General features: G+C 50.2%; 1 protein-coding gene and 1 non-coding gene across 2 annotated transcripts; both read left to right on the top strand.

Moving 5' to 3' along the window:
• Positions 1–2,056: 2,056 nt before the first annotated feature.
• LOC129549145 (U6atac minor spliceosomal RNA) lies at positions 2,057–2,182 on the top strand. The gene has a single exon (XR_008684506.1). It is a non-coding gene; the product is annotated as a U6atac minor spliceosomal RNA (small nuclear RNA).
• Positions 2,183–2,709: 527 nt separating this feature from the next.
• SCGB1A1 (secretoglobin family 1A member 1) lies at positions 2,710–7,132 on the top strand. Its single transcript, XM_088832207.1, has 4 exons — positions 2,710–2,848; positions 3,553–3,703; positions 5,915–6,102; positions 6,982–7,132. The coding sequence occupies exons 1-4, from the start codon at positions 2,795–2,797 to the stop codon at positions 7,012–7,014; spliced, it is 426 nt and encodes a 141-aa protein (XP_088688333.1). The 5' UTR covers positions 2,710–2,794; the 3' UTR covers positions 7,015–7,132.
• Positions 7,133–15,342: the final 8,210 nt, after the last annotated feature.

Raw genomic sequence — 15,342 nt, 5'->3', positions numbered from 1 at the left:
AACAGAGGGCTGCAGAGGCTGAGAGCAAGAGTGAGTGCTGACGGGCCCCGCAGGTTCGAGAAGGCTTCCCACTGATCCCCTCCCGTATCCTGTTCCTCCCGAGTCTCCTCTAGACCAGGAAATAGCCCTCGGCGCCCTAGCCAGAAACCAGTCAGGCTCACCCAGATGCATCCCTCTCCCACCCACCTTAATCTATCCAGCATCAAGCCTGTGCCTGTGTCTCTCACATCCTCACCCCACTGCCATCAGCTGGTCCAAACCCACCATCCCTTCTGCTGAGGTGCTCCAGCACTCCATCCCTCCCCCTCGGAGCAGTGGTCAGCGACATCTCTTCAGAAAGGAAATCAGGGACTTCCCTGGTGATCCAGTGGCTAAGACTCCACACTCTTAATACAGGGGACTTGACTTTGATCCCTGGTTAGGGAACTAGATCCCTCGTGCTGCCATTAAGAGTTCACAGGCTGTAACTAAAGATCCTAAATGGTGCAACAAAGGTCTGGCTCAGCCAAATAAATAAATAAAAATTTTGGGAAAAAAAAGGGGAAATCAAACCCTGCTGCTCCCTATGAACGCTTTCCAGATCGTACACCCATGCTCACAGCAGCATTGGGATAGTTAAAATGAGGGCACAACCCAAGGTCCATCGATGGATGGATAAGCAAAATGTGATCCAGACATAAAACGGAATCATATTCCCCTCCAAGAGGAAATAAAAATCTGCAATAAGCCACAGTGGATGAACCTTGAGGATGTTCTCCTGCATGAAATCAGCCAGTCACAAAAAGGCAAATATTGCATGATTCCACTTTGATGAGGTACTTAGGTTTGTCAAAATCATAGAGACAGACAGTAGAACAGTGGTCGCCAGGGGCTGGGAGGGGTGGGGTGGGCGGTTGTTGTTTAGCAGGTAGAGAGTTTCAGCTTCACAAGATAAAAGGAGGTATGGAGGCGGACCCTGGTGATAGAGGTTCATCAATGTGAAGGTATTTAATACCACTGAAAAGAACATTTAAAGATGTCTCAGAAGGTCAATTTTATGTTATGTGCATGTTAACACAATTTTTTTCAGCACTGAAAAAAGAAACTCCTTTCAGAACATAAAGAACCGAACAGGAGGACCTTCACAATCTGGCCCTGCCGATCCAGCATGTCTGCTCCACACACCCCACTCCAGGCACTGTGCTCCTTGGTGCTCCCAGGCACACCCAGGTCCTTTCCACCTGAGGGTCTCCATGCTGGGCGCTTCCGCTGCCCAGGCGCTCTCCCCCTGCAGGTCTCACCTGCTCAGAGGGCCACCCTATCCCCCTACAAAGCCGTCTCCCTCTGCTTTCCCACCATGGTCTCCACTTCATGCTCCCCCGTGCTTAGCACATCTGTGAGTGTCTTGTTTGTTTCACCGTCTGCTTGCCGTCTGTCCTCCCACCAGAGTGAAGCTCCACGTCGGCGGGGACCTGGGCCCGCTCAGTTTATGCTTGCTTCCCTGCCGTGGGTTAATACTGTCCTGACAGCAGATGCTGAGGTGGAGTTTGAGGTACGAGATTATTACTAGGGACTAATAACTGTGAAGGGAAGCAAGAGGAAGCTGGGCTGGGCCGCAGGGGAGGCTGGCCTGCAGGCCCTGCAGGCCTGGCAAAGGCTGGGCCAGCCAGGCGGGTGCTCTGAAGTAAGGACTACCTGCAGGAGCTGTAGTCTGCGCCCCAGGGAGGGTGTGACCTTGGGCTCAGCAGCTCCCTGAAGCTGGGGCAGACCCCCAGGGACTGACTCCTCGCAGCTCGGTGGCAAGTTCATCTTGAAGGGGCTCCTGGCAGGGCTGCTCCATGTCTGTGCCAACTCCTAACTCCTAGCGCAGTGCCTGGAACATAGCAGATGCTCGGCGCTTACTGAATGAATGAACATTTGATCGAATCTTGAAATACAGATAGATTTGGAGAAGACAAGGCAGAAGTCTGTTCCAGGCATGACGCACAGCTTGTACAAAGGTAAAAAGGTGTGGAGAAAAACAAGGACTGTTCCCAAATCAGCACATGCTAAGGTAGAGTTAAATTTCCATGCAGGAGTGTTGTTTGAAAGCAGAGTAGGTTAGCACTCCCCTTGACAAGGATGAAAGAGGCCCTCGGGCCTGACAACATGTATATGGTTAAGGCATGGCCACCTACTTCGTGGCATCTAACCACTTTTTTCAAAGCGAGGTTCTGTAATAACCTAGAGGGGTGGGAATGGGTGAGAGGTGGGAGGGAGACTCAGGAGGGAGGGTACATATGTACACCTATGGTTAATTCATGTTGATGTATGACAGCAATCAAACCAATACTGCGAAGTATTGATCAATCAATTAAAAATAAATTTAAAACAGAAACTCAAGTGAAAATTAAATGAAGTTTGGGATAGAGATGTGGAGATTTTATAAATTATGTAAAATTAAATTTTCTAGTAGTTTGATAAGTAAACTGAAAAGTCCACAATTCTGTCATCAAATTTATTTCTGAAAAAAAAAAAAGATTCCACGCGGAAGAGCAGAGGAATGATATTCAAATGGTAAGCAAGGGCCAGTGGACAAGGGCCTCATAAGTTGCACTTGAATTTTATCGCATCCGCCCAAGGCAGCTTTAAAAGGGTTTCAAGAAGGAGGAGGATACGATAAGCAGGCTTTAGAAAGATCATTCTAGTGACCTTTCCCAGGATGGCCGAGGAGGAAGAGCTGGGAGGCAGAAGGCCATTTAGGAGGTGACACTGAGTCGGGAAGGCCTGTGTTCTAAGGCACGGGCTTTGGAGAAGAAAGGAGGCCGCCACTGACATGGTGCCAGAAGGGGCCACGGTCACAGCCCAGAGCCACCAACACGGAAGCTCGGTCAGTAAAGAATCAACATCCAAAGAGCAAGGATGGCCAGGGAGGAAAACAGGAAAGCAGAGAGTCGTGGGAGCACAGGAGAGAGAACAATTCAAGAAGGAAATGGTGAGAGGTTAAGGCCATGAAGAGGTCAAGTGTTATGAGGCCTGCAGTGCCCATGGGTCTGTCATCAGGAGGGCAGGACTCCAACCCAACCTGGGCATTAGGTTTCTGGAGAACTTAATCTGTCAACATGCTTCGGTCCAGGGTCTCGCCCAAGTCTGACCACAAGACGCTCTGGACCACAGGACTCCGGAGGCTTGAAGTCCAGCCACTTCCTTGGAGCGGAGCCCACTGGAGTATCAGGAAACCCAAATCTTAGTCCTGTCACTGCCGTTGGTACGGGGCCTTGGGCCTCAGTTTCTCCTGGGGTGATAGGATCAGGCGGGCTCTGCTGTCTGTCCATCTGCACTGCCTAGCTCTCAGGTCCGAAGGGAGTAGCAAAGGCGGCCAGCTCTCCAAACCCTCTGACTCAGGCACTCTCACCACCTCCACACTGGACTCTGGGTTCCCCTCGCCCAGGTGGCCCATTGTGTGAGCTTTGTTTCACTGGGGGCAGAAACTGGGTTGAGAAATGAGAATATTTACTTTTTCCACCGAGCTGATGCCCAAGTAAACAATGTGATCCCGTAAGTGGATCCCATGCCCTGCCCTCCCCACTGCAGGAGAGTATAAGAAGGTATCCCAGTGGGCACATCACCCAGGAGACCACCGGATCCAGAGACAGGGCCAGAGCCTCCCCCGCCAGCCTCCTGCCTACCATGAAGCTCACCATTGCCATCGCCCTGGTCACCCTGACTCTCTTCTGCAGACCTGGTAAGTGTCCGGAGTCCTCCACCCCAGGCCAGCCTCAGCAACTCTCCCAGCACTGCCCAGGAGAGGGGGCGGCTGTCCACGTCCTCTATGTGGCTGCTGGGAGAGCCTGGGAATACTGACTTCTAGCCAGGAAGCAGGGTCTGGCAAACAAGCCCATCTTAGGAATTTAGGCAGAGCCCTGAGGCTGTGATGAAACTTATAAAGGACCCCATCTTCCATATCCAACAACCTCAGAAGTGCAGAGATAGAGAAGATCCCACCTAGACGCAGTGACCAGCAGAACAAGAGTAACTAACAAGCTCCCCAAAGCCCAGGCCTGGACAGACCCTGAGGTACCAAGAGACCTCCAGGTTTGGGGTCAACATATCACCCTGGCAGCCAAAGGGACTGGAAGGAGCCTCGTGGCTTCCAAAGAAACCCAACCCCAGGCAAGGTGTCCCATTCTGGGCAGAGAGGAATATTCTAGATAGGGTTCTTCCCTTTGGGAAACTGCCAACTCAGAATGGAGGTTTCTAAACATTTTTTTGTCCTCTGCAATAAGGATTAGGACTCTCTGAAGAGTTGCAGCTGTCGTGAAAAGGAGGGTGATGGGGCAGGGGATGAGGCTCCCATCTTCCTCGAAGCCCCTGATCTTTGGGGAACTGGCTTACTTAGCTGCTTTTTTACTCCCTATCAGCCTCTTTCACTCCTTCTGCAACAACATCAAAAATGTAAACAAATTCCAACTCCTTCACTTTCAAAGTTCCCTAAGGAAAATAGAGATAAGTTTTATGACCTTGGGGAGTGGCGAGGGAGTTAGAAAACAGAGACCAAGAGGCAGCAGGAACAACTCTGGCGCAGAGATGCCTGTTTTAAAGGGGACGTAACATCATTTGGACTGAAATGTACGTTCATTAGATCTTAGCGCCAGGTACAGCCCAGCAAGACAGGGTGAAATACGTAGGTGGTGGGTGTGGGATGTGTTTGCATGTCCGTGTGTGCGCACATACAATAATGCCAATAATAAGCGTTAACATTTATCTGTGCCCATCCCTGTGCTGAATCCCGTTCACATATTATCTCTTTTCACTCTTACAACAACTCTGTGAAGTGGGGACATTATCCCCCATTTTTCAGATGAGAAAACCGAGCTACAGAAAGATAAAGTAACTTGCCTGAGGACACAGTAAGTTGCAAAGCAGGGATCTAAGTCTGAAGAGGGTCTGACTTGGAGTGACCACTTTGGGTGGAACCCCAGAGTTCAGGAAAGGGAGTTTGCACACAAGGTGGCCAAGTCAAGGACAGGGATTTAAGACTCAATGGGAAGACAAGGCAAACAGGGAGCTGGGCATGGTGATTCTCCCCATGATCCTGGGATTGTTGTTATTTAGTCGCTAAGTCGTATCTGACTCTTTGCAACCCTATAAACTGGAGCCCCCAGGCTCCTCTGTCCAGGGGATTTCCCAAGCAAGAATACTAGAGTGGGTTGTCATTTCCTTCTCCAGAGGATCTTTCAGACCCAAGGATCGAACCTGTAATCTCCTGCATTGAAGGCAGATTCTTTACCACTAAGCCACCTGGGAAGCCCGTGATCCTGGGGGCAGGGATCTAAAAGGGGAGGGTGAGAAGGGCGCCCTCAGACGAAAGAAACACTGCGGGACTAGGAATAGGGGCAGAGGTGTGTCTGCCAGTGGATGAGCCCGCAGGCCCGGCGCCCACAGAGATGTCCCTTCCGGGCCAGGCTCGGGGGCTCGCGCTTGGTGGTAAAGTCCCTCTTCCTGCCAGAGCCTGACTTTGTCACGTGGGCTCAGACTGTCACTAACCATCAGTAAGAGGCATGTTTCCTGTGGGAGACAAAACCCTTTGCGGCCTCTCCCCAGTCCCCACACACCACACCAAAAAAAAAAAAAAAAAAGTCAGATCAGCAGCTTCTATTCTCAGAGCTCCTCCTGGAACCCTAATGGAAACAGCCGGCAGCACCTTGCCCATTGCAACCCAGGAAGCACAAGGAAGGCTCAGGCAAGCCATGAAAAGCTGGCCACAACCCAGAAGGCATCCACTTGGCGCCAAAGAGCCAATTGCTTGGAGCATCACCCTCCAGGCCGGGGATGAGAGGGCCCGTGGCTCTTGTGGACAGGCCCAGCTGTGTGCATCTGGGCCAGGCCCCGGCAGGGAGCTGACCAGTCTAGACACAGGCCTGGATACAGGGGCTCTCTCCTCTCTCTTCTCCAGCATCCACAGAGGTCTGCCCCAGCCTTCTATATGCTTTGGGAAACCTCCTCGTGGGCACGCCTTCCAGCTACGAGGCTGCCCTGGAACCTTTCAGCCCCGATGAAGACATGAAAGAGGCAACAAGACAGCTGAAGACGCTGATAGACACCCTCTCCCCGAAGGCCAAGGACAGCGTGTTAAAGCTCATGGTACACACTTCCTCCACACCTGCTGCCTGCATCCCTGGGCTGCAGTGTCACCCACTTTGGGGCATGCGTGCATGCTCAGTCAATCAGTCGTGTCCAACTCTGCAACTCCATGGACTGTAGCCCATGGACTATAGCCCGCCAGGCTCCCCTGCCCATGCAATTTTCCAAGCAAGAATACTGGTGCTGTGCTGTGCTTAGTCCCTCAGTCATGTCCAACTCTTTGTGACCTCATGGGCTGTAGCCTGCCAGCCTCTGTCCATGGGGATTCTCCAGGAAAGAATACTGGAGCAGGTTGCCACGCCCTCCTCCAGGGGATCTTCCCAATCCAGGGATCGAACCCAGGTCTCCCACATTGAAGGCAGATTCTTTACCATCTGAGCCACCAGGGAAGCCCCAAAAATACTGAGTGGGTAGCCTATCCCTTCTCCAGAGGATCTTCCAAACCCAGGGATTAAACCCACACCTTTTCCGTCTCCTGCATTGGCAGGCAGACTCTTTACCACTACATCATCCAAGAAGTACCTACTCTGGGGACACTTTTCTAATCCAGAGAGGACAGTCACAGTGCAAATGTCCCTGGGGAAGCAAGCACAGCCATCTTATCTTTTTTAAAGAAGCTCCTGAGGGGCCTTCCTGGCAGCCCAGTGGTTAAGACTCCCAGCTTCCACTGAGGGGCGTGGGTTCAATCCCTAGTCAGGGTAGCAAAAAAAAAGAAAAAAATTTAATTAAAAAAATTAAAACTAGAGAAGCTTCTGAGAAATAATCCAAGCTTAGCTCCTCCCACAAATACTGAAGCTCTTAGGTGACATTAAAGTTTCTGGGTCTGGCTTTGACATTTTCATTCACTATTGTATTGGGGATTTTGTTTGTTTGTTTTAGGGGAAAATAGTAGAAAGCCCAGAGTGTGCTTAGGATTTAGAAGCTGAAGATCTCCACCGGCCGAGGCCCCTGCCACTCCCCGGATGCTCCTTTCACTCCGTCCCCACCAGCCCCGCCTGACTCCTGCAATAAAGTACCAGCAAGCATCTCATCTGTGTCCCCACCTTTTTTATTCACCTGCTAGAATGAAAGGTGTGCCGCTGCTGGGGCAAGATTAGAGCAAAAAGAAAGGCAGTGGCCGTGGAAACACATCCCCAAGGGTCCAGGCCTCGTCTCTCTTCCAGTCCACAGATGGCCAGACCAGCTTCTAGCATATACTCCCTTCCATGGGCAGAGAGCCAGCCTGGACACATTCCCAGGGCCCTGCTCAAACCTGACCTACAAGGAACAGTGGAGGCGGTGGGGTGTTGGAGGGGGGAACGTTAAACATGGTGGCAGCTGACCTCAGGCTGACCTTCCAACCCCCATCCATTTAGTAATGAAATTCAGTGTTCTGTTTCTTCCAAGCCCTTTGGGATCCTGCTCTTGGGTTGAAAAAGAAATATTTAAGGTGATTATGCTACCCAGACATAACCGCAAACAAAGATGGAGTTTTCCAGACAGTTCCACCTCCCAAAGATAAATGGTGGATCTTTGAAGCATTTTGACAGAGCAGTACAGTGCTCTGAGGGGCTGGGTGACCCTGTGACAGTCTGCAAATCACATCCAGCTCAGGTGGTCTCTTCCCACCTATGGAAGGATCCGATTCCTGTAAGAAACTTAGAAAACAAAGGCTGAAGGGAGGAGCAGACTCAATCCCTTGATTAGGGACCCAGGGTCCTTGGGGGTGACTTTAAGGACAGAGTCTGGGGGATGTCTCCAGAGAGGGTCAGTTAAGTGTTTGGCTTACTTCACATTTGCCAGATGAAATTATTCTCAAACTATTTTTTCAGGCAAAACCCCTCCTCTCAAGCATTTTCTAGATCCTTTATCAGCCATCCTGATGAGGACATCCTATTTCTAGGCTGAAACTGCAGAGGTTTATGGGTCAAGCCATCCATTCCCATCACTCTCTGTCCCCTAGAGGCTAGTGGAGAGTGGGTGGGAGGGGGTCAGGCTGGTCAGCACCTGGTGGCTGCCGCCCACTGGCGATGGTGCTCTTATTTGACCCCAAAGCCCTTCTCTGACTGGTCCCTGCTGCCCCGCCCCCGCCATCCCTTGAGTCCGCATCCAGCCAACTTTCACTCAAAAAGCGAATCGGCCACCCCCTTTCTTCTTGGATGAAATCAATCCCCAGATATTTACTGGCACTTGCCATGTGTTCGTGGTGGTGCCTGGGGCTCTGAGGAAGCCGGGAGCAGATTCCATAACCCAGCAAATATGCATGAAGCGGTTGCTCAGTGCAGAACCGCACTGAGGCCCAAGCAGAGCAGAATGAAGACAACGGTGGCCTCTGGACTCAGGAAGCCGGTGACCTGACAAGGAAGATCACCAGCCCCCCAAGAATCAACAAAGAAACAGGCGGACAAATAGGTAAACCTGCGCTGAAAACATGAAATAAAGGGAGGGGGCTTCCCTGGTGGCTCAGTGGTAAAGAATCTGCCTGTCAGTGTAGGAGACACGGGTTCAACCCCTGATCCCGAAAGATCCCACATACTGCAAGGTAACTAAGCCCACGCACCCCAACTATTGAACGTGTGCTCTAGAGCCCGGGAGCCACAACTACCGAGCCCACATGCCCTAGAGCCTGCACTCCATAACAAGAGGAGCCACCGCAGTGAGAAATCCAAGCACCACAACTAGAGGCAAACCCTCATAGCAGTGAAGATCCAGCACGGCCAAAAATAAATACATGCATAAAGTTCATTTGGAAAAAAAAAGGGAGTGATGTAAGCAAGAGTAGTGTGGACATGGGATTTCCTGGTGGTCCAGTGGTTAGGAATCTACCTTGCAAAGCAGGGGACACAGGTTCCATCACTGATCAGGGAACTAAGATTTCGAAGAAGAGCAGCCTGATGCAGTCAAATAAATATTAAAAAAAAAAACAAACAAACAGTAGCGTGGACAGGCCAACCCAGGAATCCCCTGGCTCAAGGTCTGAGCAGAGATAGGAGGGACTGGAGGAGATGGGGGAGGCAGCCAGAGGCAGAGGGGAAACAGGAAGGACGATCAGGCAGGGGCATGGAGGCAACCATGGGGAGGCTGCCCGGGCTCCTTCCCGCACCCTTGCCCTCCCTGAGGCACCCTGGAACCCTGCCCTTGGACCCCAGGAGAAAATTCAGAACCTTCTGAAGAACCTTAGCTCTAGGTATCTCTCACCTTTCAACAAAGAGCCCAGACCTCCTCCCCTTATATCCTACCATCCACCCAACCACTCAGTCTCATCTTGTCCAACATAAATCTGATCCCCCCTCCCTCCTCTCTTTCCAGTCTCTGTAAATTGCATCTTTAGCCTCCCAGCTGCTCTGGCCTGAAGCCAAGGGGCAACCCCAACCTGTCCCTCTCCAGCACTGTCATGTTCAGCCAAGCGAGTCACCCGCAAACACCTCTGAGAACCGCCTGCCTGCCCACAGAGCCACCCTGGGCCCCACCACCCTGCCCTCACCCGCACAACCTGGGGGAGGAAGGCTCCTAACCGCCTCCCAGCTCACACTCCAGCGCCCTGCAGTCCGCTCTCCACAGTAAGGCCAGAGCCAGTTAGCAGATGAAAACCCCCTTTCACGGCCTCTCCCCCACTCCAATAAAGTAGCGCTCTTTGAAGCTTCCCCACTCTCTTCTCACAACTGCAAATGCAGAACGCACCCATCACTGGTTCTCATCTCCCATCCTTCCCCCTGCTCACTCCCTCTCTGCAGTCCTGCAGTTCCACCCCGCTGGCCTGCAGTTCTTTTTATTTTTTAAGAACCAAGCCGCCAAGCCCCTTCCTACCTCAGGGCCTTTGCACAGACCACACAGCCTGAACTGCTGGAAACTACTGACAGTTGCTGTAAAAATTCACCCTAGGGACTTCCCTGGTGGTTCAGTGGCTAAAACTGAGTTCCCAATGCAGGTGGCCTGGGTTCCATCTTTGGTTAGGAAACTATGATAGACCCCCACACGTTTGCACGCCATAGATAAAAGATTCCACATGCCACAGCAAAGACCAAAGATCCCATGTGCCACCACTGAGACCTAGCACAGCCAAATAAATATATTTATTAAAATAAACAAATATTTATTTATTAAAAAAAAAAAAAAAGATTTAGTGCCTCCAATGCAGGGGACGCCAGTTCCATCCCTGGTCGGGAAACTAAGATCCCACACGCCCTGTGGTGCACCCCCTCAAAAGAAGAAAAAAAAAAATCGCCCTAGAGCAAAATAGGCAAAGACTAGAACTCATCCTAAACGTGAGTCCCATGTGGATATAAACACCCTCCAAACACCCCCTGTCCCGTGGCAATCGGTCCCTGACCCGGCCACACCATCCCCAGATATTGAATGAAAGTGGAGGACGCGCGTAGGGGAAGCGGGAATGGAGAGGGCATCCGCAGAGGGCACGGAGCGAGAGGGTTGCAGAGAGAAACCTCTTCGGTTCGGATTTTTCCAAGAAGCTACGTGGTCCCGCGCGGACGCGCCTTCCGCGCCCTCAGCAGCCGGCGCCACCATGGCCACTAGGGGGCAGTGTTGACCAAGGTGTCCAGGTCAGGGCTACTGCGCCCTGCAGCTCCGCGCAGCCCGGCTCAGTCCGCGGGACACATGTTGAAACGCAGCTCCTTTCTAGGTTTGGTGTTTTGGGGTGTTTTTTTTTTTTTTTTTTTGTATCATCTGTGATTGCTTTAACTTGATTTTTTAGGGTTTTTTTTGTTTTATAAGAATTCTGAGAAAAAGCAGGGGCAGTCATACAAAGTTGCTGCCCGCTGAACCCAGGCATGTGTCAGCTCTTTTGGAATTAGTAATAATTCCCTTCCGAAGAATTGCGAGGGCGAGTCCAGCAGAATCTAGAACAGAGATGGTCCGGAAGGTACAGAGGAGCCGCGGGCAGTAGTGGAGCGGGTCCTCTGGCCTCCGACCACCTTTTTTAACATCTCAAGTAGCCTAATAATTTCTTTTATTGATTGCTTACTCCCTGGCAAGCATTTCTGCAATTTCTCATCTCTTCCTCACACAATCCAGATTCAAGGCCAGACCCCCAACCCCAGCCCTATAGTAGAGAGTAGGATCCCAAAGGCAGGGATTTCCTGAGCTATTAGCTGAAGTGACGCTGACAAAACATGTCCACCTACCCCCAAAAATATGCACCTACATGCACACTCGTGCAGACACACACACCCAGACTATAGCCGTCCCGCCCTCCCTCACTATCTGCCACAAAGGAGGGCCTGTGATTGTAAAAATTCCAGAGCAGGTCAGGGGGACTGGCAATTCCAGAAGAGATTCTTGGTAGCGGGTGGGGCCTCATTGGGGATGGCGAGCCTCCTGCCTCCCCTCTCCCCCACTGCCGAGTCCCCTGGGTTCCTTTGCATCCAGGTCATCTTTAACTCACATACCTTGGCCTCCAGTGAGCCATCCACCTAGGTAGGTGTTGTTCAAACAGATAAGGATCCAGGGCCATGAAAGGTTCAGAATTTTAATTACCTATTCAGCACTAGGGAAATATTTACCTAGGGCAAATACAGCAGGTGTCTGGGGATAAAAGGAAGTCCAATTATATGGCAGGGAGACTCTCCACCTCAGAGGAGCGGCAAATGTAGGCGACCCCAAGAATGCGAGCTGTCAGCACACAGAAATGTACATTCAGGTTTAAAAAAGCAGAATGCAAGATGAACTGATCACAGCCACAGAAAGAGCACATATCTGTGTGACTCATGTTTCGGGAAAGCAGAAAAAAATTAGAGAAATGAAAGAATGTTATGGGATTCTTTTTTGTCTTTTTTTCTTTTCTGCCTGGCCACATTGGGGCCATGGCTTATCTTTGAACAGACCTCAAGCTAAGAAGGATTTTTACATTTGAAAAAGGAGGATGAGGAGAACAGTGTCCAGCCCTAGTTATATAAATATATAATTATATAATCAGCCTTTTTCACTATGAAGATGCTAAACTCTAAAATGCAAGGAGACCAATGTAATGAATAGAAGCTTCCCGCGTTTGAGAAGAATTTTGCACAAACTATCTAAAGTGAAAATGTAATATGTATGGGACTTTCCTGGTGGTCCAGTGTCTAACACTCCACACTCCAAATGCAGGGGACCCAGGTTCAATCCCTGGTCAGGGAACTAGATCCCACATGCCACAGCTATAAAAGATGGTGCATGCCGCAGCTAAAATCTCTCACGGCCAAATAAATAAATAGTTTTTTTTAATTAAAAACAGTAAAAAAAAAAATTTAATAAGAAATGTAAAATGTATCTCAATAAAGCCAGAAAAGTTAAAAGCAATAAATGTATTGTTAGCACTATATTACTTTTAGCATTCATACTTTTGAAGAGCCCAGAGGAAAGACCCCATTTTTTGATCATGTTATCAACTAAACTGTGAATCTGGGAGAGATTTTTTTTTTTAAATATATTACTCCCACAACCTGCAACCAAAAGAACAATTACTATTTATTTATTTTTTTGGCCACCCCATGTGACTTGCAAGATCTTAGTTTCCAGATCAGGTATCGAACCCCTGCCCCCAGCTTTGGGAGTGTGGAATCTTAATTACTGGACCACCAGAGAAATCTCAGTTAGATTTGTTCTTGAAGGAAGCTGAAGAGGAGTAGTCATTACTAAACATGGCCATCATTGCAGAATCAACATCGCAGAATCATCGCAACACTGCAGAATCCAAGGACTTGCCCTTGCTATGTCAATATATATCCTAAACTGATGGGTCTGTAGGAAAGCTGCAGTTTTACACCCTCAGCACGTGAGCGGATTGAAGTTAGTCTGGCAGGAAAATCTATAAATGATTCATGAGGCAGGAAGAGGAACCAAAACCAACCCTCATCAACTTTATCAAGATGATATGGATAAAACAATGTCTAGTTTATGGCTAATGCAAGCAAGCTGTTTGCAGATGCCAGGGGTTTTGTGGGTAGTCATTCATCATAGGGTGGTTGTTGTTCAGAGTGTCTTCAAATAAATGATAAGGAAAACATCAATTGATGATGAAAGGGCCACACAAACAATGCCTTCTGCAGCGTGTAATTAGGGAGCGTTCCTCCCCGGGCACTTATGGAACACACCAGCGGGCACATGGAAACAGTGTGAGGATGAATCATTGTTAGCCACCCAGCAGAGTTCCATGAGCAAACCCAAATTATGAACCTTTCAGAGAAGGCAGCGGCACGCCGCTCCAGTGCTCTTGCCTGGAGAATCCCATGGACGGAGGAGCCTGGTGGGCTGCAGTCCGTGGGGTCGCTAAGGGTCGCACACGACTGAGCGACTTCACTTTCACTTTTCACTCTCACACATTGGAGAAGGAAATGGCAACCCACTCCAGTGTTCTTGCCTGGAGAATCCCAGGGACAGGGGAGCCTGGTGGGCTTCCGTCTGTGGGGTCACACAGAGTCGGACACGACTGAAGTGACTTAGCAGCAGCAGCAGTATATGCAGGAATAAATCTGAAAATAGATTCAGCTAAGCATGCACAGTTGCTAGTATCAGAATGGATCAACCAGGGCCTTGAAACTCGCACTTGTCCCCCATCAAATGAATGGATTCCAAACTCCTAAAATAGCTGAAGCTGTGTATCTGCAGCACCCAAGCATCCTGAGTGTCTGCAAGGGATTCAGCTGAAAGTGTCCTTTAGAATTCCCTCTTACGACGCTGGTGACACATGTGGATACTCCTTCAGCCCTAAGACAGGTTGGAGATGCTGTCGGTCAGGGGCTCCCAGGGAGAGAGCCTGGGCCCTTTTCTCATCTCATGGGTAGTGAGGAGATGAGGACCGACCTCAGGGCACTGGGGCCAGAAGAAGGATCTCCTGACCTCTGACCTTATGCCTCCATAGGTCTCTGAGTCCACCGCTTCCTCAATTTACCTTGAATGTGTCCCCTTCTCTCTGCTCCAATCCCAGTACCGGATCTTCGCTGTCTGTGGCCTGGGATACTGCAAATAACCTCTGAACTAGTTTCCTATGGCTGCTGTAATAAACTATCACAAACTTAATGTTTTTTTTTTAAATCCTCAAATGTATGATGTTACAGATCTGAAAGTCAGAAATTCAAAATGATTTCACTGGACTAAAAACCAAAGTGTTGGCAGGCTGTGCTCCTTCTGGAGACTCCCAGGGGAGAGTGTGTTTCCTTCCTTTTTCAGTTTCTAGAGGCCACCTTCATTCCTTGGCTTGCAGCCCCCGCTCCCATCTTCCGAGTCAGCCTCCACTCTCCCTCTGGCCTCCTCTGCCTCCCTCTTCCATGTGGATGGACCCTTGTGACTGCTCTGGGCCCAGCTGGGTAATCAATCCAGTGTGATCACTTCATCTCAGCGTCAGCTGATTAGCAACCTTAATTCCATTTGCCACCCTCCTTTCCTTTTGCCATGTAACCTAATGTACTCACAGCTTCTGAGGATGAGATCATGGCCATTTTGGGAGACCGTTATCCTACCTCTTAAGTGGCCTCTAAGATTTCAGTCAATATACTTCCCATGGTTGCCCAAAATCAAAGAGTCATCTTCAATGCTTTTGATGAAAATCCTTCTCTGCTAACAGTCCCCTACGGGCTAAAGTCCAGACTCCTTGATAGCCTGGGAGGCCCCCTGGGAGCTTGGCCCTGCCTGAGCTGTGGACTCAAATCCTGCTGCTTCCCCCACCTACACCGGGGGTACAGCAGTGGACAAGGTTTGGAAATAAGCTGCCTTCCAGGTTAGGCTGGTTCATTCACAGACAGTGGATACAGTGAGCCATCTCTGGGGAATGAATCAAGAGATCGTCTCTAACTAGGAGAAAAGAATGCAGCCACACCCTGCATTCCACCAGGGTGACGAGAGAGTCATCTGGGATGTGGGACTAGAATGTGGGTGTCGTGTAGGACATGGAAACCCAACCCGATGTCCTAGGCCAAAGAGAAGGAGATGGATTGAATCGAGAGGGAGGCACAGGGGTCCTGAGTGGAGAGAAAGGGCAGCGGAAGAACGCTTAGCGGTTCTAACTGCGCTTGCCTCCCGACCTTCCTGACGCTGGTCTGCAGGAGAGGGCATGCCTTTCGGTTCACTAGCCTCTGATTGATGAACCTGCTGACGTGCCTGTTTTTTTGGCTGCCCACAGGCTACTCTGGTTGTGGTGCCTGGATTCTCTAGACAAAATCGCCTATGTTCAGGGTGGTACGCCTATAGATTGCATGGGCTATCTAGTTGCCCCGCAGCACGTGGGATCTTAGTGGCCCGACCAGGGATCGAACTTGCATCCCCTGTATT

This window comes from Moschus berezovskii, chromosome 25 (assembly GCF_049115385.1).
Source record: "Moschus berezovskii isolate FMDL1 chromosome 25, NW_MosBer_1.0, whole genome shotgun sequence".
In the NCBI taxonomy this organism is placed as follows: domain Eukaryota; kingdom Metazoa; phylum Chordata; class Mammalia; order Artiodactyla; family Moschidae; genus Moschus; species Moschus berezovskii.
Note: the sequence above shows the minus strand (reverse complement) of the source record. Positions and strands in the feature narration are given on the sequence as shown.